Raw genomic sequence first — 9,597 nt, 5'->3', positions numbered from 1 at the left:
TTTTTTTTTTTTTTTTTTTTTTTCGAACACCGTGCAAATGCTTGCCACCGGATACCTGGCAAGCGTTCATTTCGCGATCGCCGCAACGGGGAACGAGCGAACAAGGGGAAGGAGAGAAAAAAGAAACGGCCGTTTCAATTTTAAAAGGGCAAATACAAATTGCTCCTGCGTATAATCTCTCGGTGAACAACTTGGGCGGAGATCGTACAATGTTACGTTTTTGTCGAGAGATCCGGATCTGAGAATATTTTCTTGCCCGCGCACACGTGTTGGTAAATTTACCGAGGCGAATTTTTATTTGGATTATTACTTCTGTACCGAGTTTATCCGATCTCGTGAAAGAGTTTTAAGAAAGTAAGAAAATAAACAAAATCCGTTCTGAAATTTCTTCTTATTGCGAAACGATTAATTTTAACGAAATTGTAAAGTATTTCTTGAAATCTTTTTTTTCTTTTTTTTCTTTTGAAATAACCATTTTATTAATTTAATTTTAATTTAATTTCGTGGTGACCAATGAATCTTCTTTAAACTTTGGAATACTTATTTCGATAATGAAATCGGTCAATAATTTTAATTATTAAAATATATCAATTAATGTACGTATATGTAAGGAATGGACGATTCTTACATTTCTCTTATTCAATTTAATACCAGCGATGTAACATATGTAAATCGAATTGCGGATAATTATTTATTTCGATAACAGCTCGAAGGAAAGGTTAAGTAATTTGTTACATTTTTTCCAATTCGATATTTCCAAATACGCGAAAAACATTTTGATGGATGAAAAATTTAATTTCATAACTGAATCGCCGTGGGATCGAATAATTTTAACGTTTTGCAACTCGATTTAATATCGATGAGAGTAAAATAAACGCGATTACGTATAAATTACGTACAACACTTACCTTACCAACCATTACCTTATTACCTTCCACGTTACGTTCATCCATTATACGCGGGTGGTCGTAGGCCGGTGAACCGCAGCGTTAAAAGATGCATTCACGCGTGCAAAAAAATAAAGAACTAGGAGGAAGAGAATAAGTGGCCGAACTCGGTGAACTCGACAAGTGATTCCCCCCTCCCGTAACTATAAATAAATGCCGGTGGGACGAGTTCTCTCGCTCGTAAATCTGAAATCGAGGCATAATCGACGCGCGCGAACTGGAATCCGGCCTTCTCGCGATTGCGCGTACGTTCTCGCGTTATACCGTCGGTAAGGCGGGATCCGATCGTCCGCGATCGATAATCTAGAATCCTGTAATGAATCAATCGCGCAGTCAATAGCCACGTATGCATCGGTAAGAAATTACTCGAATTACTACCCCTAACCTTATCATCTTGGCCGCGATTCACCTCGGAGACGGTAATTTCGCGAGCGTGCGATTCACGACTGGTTATAAACATTGTTGTTCCACGTCGAATTAATAAAATACGATAATCGAGCGAAGGAAACGTATAAATTATTTATGGGAACGTTATCAGATTAACCGATGGAAGGAGATACACTCGCACGAGCGGGATACCGAATTGAGACACGAGATACAGATTTGGTAATTGAAAAAAACGGGACGGGATTACGACAGATTTGTTTTCACGAAGAAATATTAAAGTACGATTATGAGCAATTCGATGAAGCGGAATCGTTATCGTTGTACATTCGAAATAAACGTGTTCTACAATTTCTGTATTGTGAAAACTAGTTATCGTTGAACTTCGATTCGAAGCAGCAAGGAATGGATCTTGAATAACGCGATTATCGTCCTACGTTATCGCGTTTAACTTTGAGACTTTAGCAATAGATTTTCGTCCATCGTTGTAAAGTTCAATAACACGACGAAGATAAAAGATTGTAAAAAGTTGAACCAACTCTACTTTCGCGTTTCTTCATCGGTTAAAGGTTAAGGTATAGAAACAATTTTCCCTATCGAACGATTATATTCGCGATCGATTTTAATCTTTTTCTGCGATTTCGATAGACCCGCAGAGGTCACGACTTGGAACACGATCACGTATCGTATTATAGGGATGCAACCGCGTTCATCTCGTACCTACGATACATTATTGCCGTATAGATAATTACATTTGCGGACGTGTGTATCCGTAAGAATTCGATTAGTCTTTTCTTTTATTCTTTTCCAAGGGATTGTACGATCCTACGAATCCACCATCCAGATCGATTACGTTCAAATAATCATCCGATTCAAATAAATCGGATATTTAAAAAGAAAGACTTTTTTTTATTATATCTGATACATCGACGTACGGGTAATGTCGTCGTGTTTTTAGTTGAATTCGAGGGGAGAAGGTCTATTCGACCATTCGGTAAGATACGAAAAGGTTCGATCTATAAATCTTAATTAATCTCGCGGTTCAGAGAGAATCGTTTGTGCCCAGATTAAAAAATATCGAGGATAATTTTCCGCGTGCCTCGTTCCATTTTATCGCGCGGACAAGTGTGACGAGAAACGAGTTTTTGCGGGGCGAAAACGCTCGGATCGGGACAGTTTCGGACAATTGGCGTGATTTTCTCCCATTAATCTTCGCTCGACAATTAACCGGGTACAGGGCTATTAATTACAATCAACGTTATCTCGCGCGCGCGCTGCACCGATATACGACGTTTAATCTCGATGGAAACCACCGAATTCACTACTCCACGTTCAGCTGCCTAACTGGATTAACGTTTCAACGATTTTCGAACTCTCGAACGCCTCGACAACAGCGAACGCTGGAGAAAGGAAAGAACGAAGGAAAGAAACGAAGGAGGAGAGGAAGGTTTCCCTAGTGTCGTCTCCGGTAATTGATTCTCGTTCTATCCGACAGATGCCGTGGTTATGAAGATTTTTTTCAAGAATCTTTTCCGTGCCATCGTTCTCGCGTCGAAACGAGTCGCTTACTTTATTTTGTAAGAAAATGTAGAGAATTGAATTTCCTAAAATCAAAGACAATTGAAACATCAAACGTTTAATTATACAATATTTGTTATACATTACTTGGCATGGTGTATATTTGATTCAACGAGTGTAGCGAGATGATATCTATTTCAAAATAATAATCTCTTCGGATTCTTTTCCATCGACGCGCGCCAATTTTTCGAAATCTCCATCCATCGATCCGTGGACGAGGGACACGCGGTCGAATCAAAGGTAGAATTTTTAAATTTTCGAAACGAAAGGAAAATGGAGAAAGCGCCCAAATTTATTCCATATCAACCAGAACTTCGATCTTCCTTACCTTCCACTTCTTGCCCGACCAGTCGCCTCTTTCGAAGGATTAGCGACGCGCGTGGAAGGCCTGGTCGATTGATTCACGGCCCCGCTGGTGAACCGGGAATCAGGACGGATAAGGTGGTAAAAAGCGGGGAGAAGAAGCGAGAAAGATGGAAACAACGGAGCAGAAGGAGGGTTGAGTGCTGCACTCCCCTTCCCTCTCCCCTCCTGGAAGATCGAGGGAGAGGAATACGGGTCCGTTGATTAGCAGATATCTTAATTACCGATTGGCCGCGCGGACTAATTAAATCGTAACTCAATCAAGGGGCGACCCTACCCCTCGCACCGCTCTTCGAGCGAGCGCTTGAAGAGCGGTGGCGCGTCGTGCACGGTTGCGTGAGCGATCGGATATCGCACGGCGTCTCCTTTTCTTTTTAAAAATCGGCGGCGACGAAATAAAAAGTAGGGTAATTAGCGTTACCTACCGCGACGTTTCCTCCCTCTTTTTCGCCTCGAGGATTATGAATTTTTCATTTCTCGCGTGTATTGGTTGGAGACGATAATAATTAATATCGAGGCTGGTTGGAAAACGAACGGACTCGTTATTATTCGCGTGGTTAGATCCGTAATCGGATATAAATTACGCGGCCGAGACGCGTGATCGAGATAATAGAGAAAAATGGGGTTCGGTCGGAAAGAGAAGAGAAGGCTCGAGAAGATGAAGACGTTGTCGTTATTAGCGTGGCTTCCAGCTGCAGGAAATCTTCTATCTCTCTATCTCTCTCTCTCTCTCTCTCTCTCCGTCGTAACGCGCATTCGTTAGCATGGATAATGAATCACCGCGCTCCTGTCGCGCGAGAGAACGACGAAAAGAATTGGCCGGTGGTTGGTCGTCGCGACGACAACGGGTCGCGGTTGCAGGCCGGAACGAGGGGAGAGAGTTGGGAGGGGGCCATTAAAAGCAGCGGGTATCCGTTTCACGCGCTTTTTCCACCTTAGTTAGCCGGTTGCTCGACGAAATTTCGACTCCGTAATCGTGGTAATGAATCACCGGCCGATTATTTCGTACCGAACCTTATACACGCTGCCTCGCTGAATTCCATGAATAAATTTCTTTTTCTGGCCATCTGTGGCTTAAGTAGGAACCGTTGTCGGATTCGTTATTGTACACGAGGAGAGAACGACTTTATCGGAGGGATAGGGCGGAGAAAGAGGGAAAAGCTCGGCTATCGAGGAATCTTGCGACAGATCGTCGCCTCGAAACCGGCGTTCGTCGATTAATTATACGCACAGTCTTTAATCTCGACGAATGGATCACGATTTATATAACGCTTGTTCTATTGTTTCGAGAGAGTTAATTGTATTTTCGATTTTATTATCGTATCAACTTTCTAATTTTTCACATAAAAGCTGAGTGCGAATTGCGTGAAATTTGAAATATTCTCGATAGAAGAAGAAGAAGAAGAAGAAGAAGAAGAAGAGGAGGAGGAGGAGTAACTTATTCCAAATTATTGAGAATCGATTTTTGAGTCTCGAAAATGGTTCGACACGACGTCTCCGTGAGTTCTTGCTCCTCCGGTGTATACGGGTGACGAAGAAGCGTCTCTATGCCGTTTCTGCCTACTATACACGGCAGGGACATGTAAACGTCTTTCTCGAGACCGTGCCGACAACCCTGGTTACGAATAACCAGACATAGTGAATATCAAATGGAGGAAAAGAGAAAAAGATACAATTGATTCCCTTACCTTCAAGTAGGTGGAAACCGTGACGCAGATGCAAGTATTTCGTACGATGGCGTCGACAACCTCGGCGGCGCAGATACCCATCCCCCAGCACCGATACCCTTTCCTCGAGATAAGATCGTTGTCGCAATCGATTACTTTCGCGTGCAGCTCGCCCCAAGATTCCGGATCCGCTTTAGTACCGATGTCTTTGTTTATGTCCTTCAGCTTGATCCCCATCACCGTCACGGCAGACCAGATCGGCACTGTTCCCGCGTTATTTCATAAATTTTTCGCGGAAACGATAACGAATAACTCGTAGGCTGGGCTTTATTTGTTCATTTATTACCAGACGTGGGTCCGTTCTCGCAAATTACGGAGGCCTGCACCGAGCTCGCCGAAATTCCAAGTTTCTGCGCGATGAAGTATTGAAACCTACAGCTGTCCAAAAATGTGCCCAGCCCCACCACGCGATGCGGTGGGAAGCCCGAGAGCTTCATGGCTGCGTACGACAGTATGTCGACTGAAACGATTGATTTTCGTGCGTAAAAAGGGAAAGGAAAAAGATCGGCGAAAAAAAGAGAGCTGTACCTGGAGCTGTCACGATCAAAAGTATACTGTTGGGCGCGTACTTGCACACTTTCGGTATAACGTCTTTGAAGATGTTCAAATTTTGCTCCAACAAAGTGCTCGGATCTTGTTCGTTGGTCGATCTATCACCGATCGTGATCACGCACACCGTCGCGTCTCTGGCCAGCGAATAATCTGGGGAAACGGTCGAAATGCCTTTCCATTGTTTCGTTCGTCTCTCCATTTTGTCCCCCCTCCTTCGAAACGGGATAAGAAAAAAAAAGAAATATTTATCTTCGCTCGTACCTTTGGTACCGATGATCTTCGGGTTGCCGAGGAATGCAGCGCCATGGCTGATGTCTTCCGCCTCTGCTTTCGCCAATTCCTCGTTCACGTCTATGAACACCAGCTCGGAGGCGAGCCGCTGCAACGTCGTAAAGGGAGTAATTAACCGGGGGAAAGCTAGCCGAAGGGCCCAAAGTTATTACGCGATCGATCCCTTAATGCGCTCGATCGTTAGGATCCGATCGCCTCGCGTAACGCGAATTCCACTCGATTTTTCACTCGACCGGCGATAATTATTCCTCCCTCCTATTTTACGCGATCTCACGACTCGATCAGCGGCAAAGTAACGAGAAAAGGAGAACGGCGGACGCTTTGTTCGCGCATCAAATGGGAGAGAGATGTCAGGAGGCTTGGAACGTAAAAGGAACGATACGTCAAAATCTTCTTACGGTTGGTAATAAATGAAATTTGTCGACCTCTCTTTCTTTCTTTCAATAATTTCTTTCGATAATTTCTCTTAATCGTTCCTCTAATTCGTTGCCCGAGCAATAGGATATCGGAGTTTTCCTAGCTTTCTAACTACGCGCCACCAGATGGACGAATTTCTCTCCGACAGATGGTACTTTCACGCGTTAAGACGAACTCGCGGCTACCAGCAGAAGCGGCTTCTTAATAATATTACGTTACGCCCTTGTGCTTCCAATCTGTTATTGTACACCGCTTAATCACCATACTTCATCAAGCATGACTTCCGCACCATGCATAATATCCCAGCTGATGAAGTTTCTCCTCACTCCCCCTCTCTTCTCGACTCTCGCGTAATACCCTCGCGTATCGCGCGACGATATTGACTCCGGGGTAATTAACTCGAAAAAAAACCCTGCGCCGTGTGTATTTTGTAACGAGATTTTTAATAAAGGCACGATCGAGGGGACGAGTCAACGCCATCAACGTTTCCTTACGAAACGACGCGTGTCCCGTAATTTGCACTCGATTCGCTCCTCTCCTATGTCGCTTTTAAACTCGCAAGATTCTAGTTACCTCCAGCCAAGGTTTCGCCCTTCCTTCTCGTCGATTCTCGTTTTGGGCACAGGCGCAATACTCCGCGAATTTTATTATTCCTTCCTTTCCAATTTTTTTCATCTCAGACCGATTAAAGTTTCTCGATCTTTTTTCACAACGTTATACGAATATTTTCTATACCAAGTATCGACATTTTTCAATCATTACGCGCGTGTTTTTTTTTCTTTTTCTAGATCGCGAAACGAATCACGGGGACGAGAGACGAGCATAAAAGCTTTTCACCACCGTCCCCGCGAGATGGTTTGTACGATTTAATGCGGCTCGACAGACATGACGCGTAACAACGAGTCGAGCAGCGGCTAGAACAAGAAGAAGAAGAAGAAGAGGAGGAGGAGGAGGAGGAGGAGGACGACGAGAGTCTTAAGCAGGTATGTACCACTACTACTACCGACCGAGCTGGGCGTAGCGTGGTCGCAAGGTGGACGATAAACCGTGGAGATGGTACTCCGCGATCATCTCGTTGATGCGATCTGTCGAGGATCAACCGCCACGATTCACCTCTCCTCCTCTCTCTCGCATTCTCTTCTCGCTTTCACCTTTTCCTCGTCCCTCCTCTCCCCTCGTTCATCCTCCAAGATTTCGGGTGACGGTTAACGAGTTCGATGCCTCGTAAAGGAGACCCCTCAACAGACTTTGTTACTTTGTCTCGTGGGGAGAATTATAACGCTGGCGGGTTCGAACCCGGTATCTCTACACTCCCTAGGACCATAATTATGGATCTTGATGACAGACCGAAATAGTAGCAAACGGGAGGGGGAGGAAGAACGACCGCTATTAGGAACGCGGTCGTGTACAAATGTTCCACGAGGGGGCTGTAACGTGGAGATCCGCCCCACTATGCGAGGGCTTCGTTGTTTGCCCACGGAAACCGAGAATTACTCGCCCACGTTTAGTTCATCCCCTTTCTCCCGTTTCCACGAGAAACATTCTCCACCCCCTTCTTTCCATTCGCGATCGAGGAGAAAAAGGGATGAGATAAAGATAAAGAGAGACTCGAATAATACAAATTAGCCGGAGAAAATTGCGTTAACGCAACGCTGCCTCTTAATGGATGTCCCGGTTAGTTACGCGCAACGAGAGAGCACGAAAACGTTACACTCCGTGGAACAGCGAAACGATTCGTAATGACAGCGGTATTCGACAAAGGAGGGCGGCCTTTTCAATTTTAAACAGCCGCTTCCGTGGGCAAAAGCGGTGAAGGTCGTAGTCTCTCGAGAAACGAGACAAGGCGCGCCTCCTCTCTCTCTCTCTCTCTCTCTTCCCCTCCCTTCCCTCGGATGAGGGGAACGCGATAAGGGTTGGGTGTCCTCGCAGAGTATGGATTTCAACGATTCCTCCTCCGGTGACTGGCATAAATCAGCGCCACGGCCATCTTGCGGGGGCGTCCTACGTGTAAATGCTCGCGTTACGATCCGATAACGAGCGAAAGGAAGCGCGTCGTCCCCTCGCCTCCTCTCTCTCCCCCCCTCGATCCCTCCTCCGCTCTTTCGGAGGATCATTTGCATAATATCCCTCTTTCATCCTCGCCACGCTAACGAGCCTACATTCAGCCCTCGTTCCTACGCGAACGCATCCTTTCAGACATTCCTTCCACTTTTCGTCCTTTTGTCGTCCAATGGGAAAACGCGTAGATTTACGCGGTAGTGTTTCTTTCTTTCTTTACTCATCGTTATATCCAACACGTACAGGTTTTCGTTTCTCTTTTGGAAAGTAAAATTTAGAGGGGGAAGACGAAATAATATCAGGTTAGAGATATATAGGATGTAAAAATTTGGGACAAACCTTGAAGAGGATTGCGATTCCGATGGCCACGCCGGTATAACCGCTGCCGACGATGACGATTTTAACGCGATGCCCATCCACGAAATCTTCCGGCTGCTTGGTGAGCAAAAACGTTGTCGTGTTCCAGGCGGTGTCGAGTAACTTCTTTTTGGGCACGGACATGGTTAACGAACGCGATACTCACGAGTCAGGTGTAACATCCCGGGGATTCGATCGAGTCGAAAACAGAAATTAGATCGGAAAATCTGGAATATCTCTACAATACTCTGTAAATTTCGTCTCCATCAAGATCAAACAACAAAAGTGACTGTCAAACGTTCTTCATCCTTTCGCCCGAAGTTGGCCGCTCGCGTAGCCAACAAACGTTTCGTCCCGCGATCCTATCGAGATTAATAAAATTGAAAGATTCGAAATATATCGATTTTCGAAAATTTCTTCTATCGGTCCCTCTCGATACCGATATATATTCCGATCAAATCGATGGACAGCTGTCGAATCGGCGCATATGGGAGATACACGCCAATTTCAATTTCCGCTCACACGCCCGATATTCGAGATCCGGCACGAATATCGAATTGCCCGAATATCCAACATTGCCCGCCGCAATATCCATTTCCTTCCTTCCTTCCTTCCTTCCTTCCTCTCTATTCTACCTTTCGTCCAACGTCAATCTTCTCCCTCCTTTTCTTTTCCAATTTGACTTTTCGCGGCAAAGGAAAACGGAGGAAAATGCAGGAAGAGGAGTCGTCATTCGCGTTTTATTATTGGTCGTCGAGCGAATCAAAGGAAAAACGCGAGGTAACAACAACGCAACGTTGGGCGATTGGTAATAAAATCGGGTTGCATGGCCGTGACGAAACATGTTCGAAACGTGTTCTCGATCTTCGTTTGGACGCATCGCATCGCGTGATCGACGCGCGGATGATCCATCGGCAGACGCC

The 9,597-nt window shown here is 45.2% G+C and overlaps 1 protein-coding gene across 1 annotated transcript; it reads right to left on the bottom strand.

The window, feature by feature from the left end:
• Nucleotides 1-4,569: 4,569 nt before the first annotated feature.
• On the bottom strand, nt 4,570-9,248 carry LOC102676915 (L-lactate dehydrogenase A-like 6A). The gene is made up of 7 exons (XM_006615359.2): nt 8,657-9,248; nt 5,813-5,930; nt 5,528-5,701; nt 5,286-5,459; nt 4,961-5,202; nt 4,707-4,887; nt 4,570-4,674 (listed from the first exon to the last, which is right to left on the bottom strand). Exons 1-6 carry the CDS (start codon nt 8,816-8,818, stop codon nt 4,711-4,713), a joined length of 1,047 nt encoding a protein of 348 aa, XP_006615422.1. The 5' UTR covers nt 8,819-9,248; the 3' UTR covers nt 4,570-4,674; nt 4,707-4,710.
• Nucleotides 9,249-9,597: the final 349 nt, after the last annotated feature.

Source organism: Apis dorsata, unplaced genomic scaffold, assembly GCF_000469605.1.
Source record: "Apis dorsata unplaced genomic scaffold, Apis dorsata 1.3 scaffold_221, whole genome shotgun sequence".
In the NCBI taxonomy this organism is placed as follows: Eukaryota; Metazoa; Arthropoda; class Insecta; order Hymenoptera; family Apidae; genus Apis; species Apis dorsata.
This window is presented reverse-complemented; position numbering and strand designations above follow the sequence as displayed.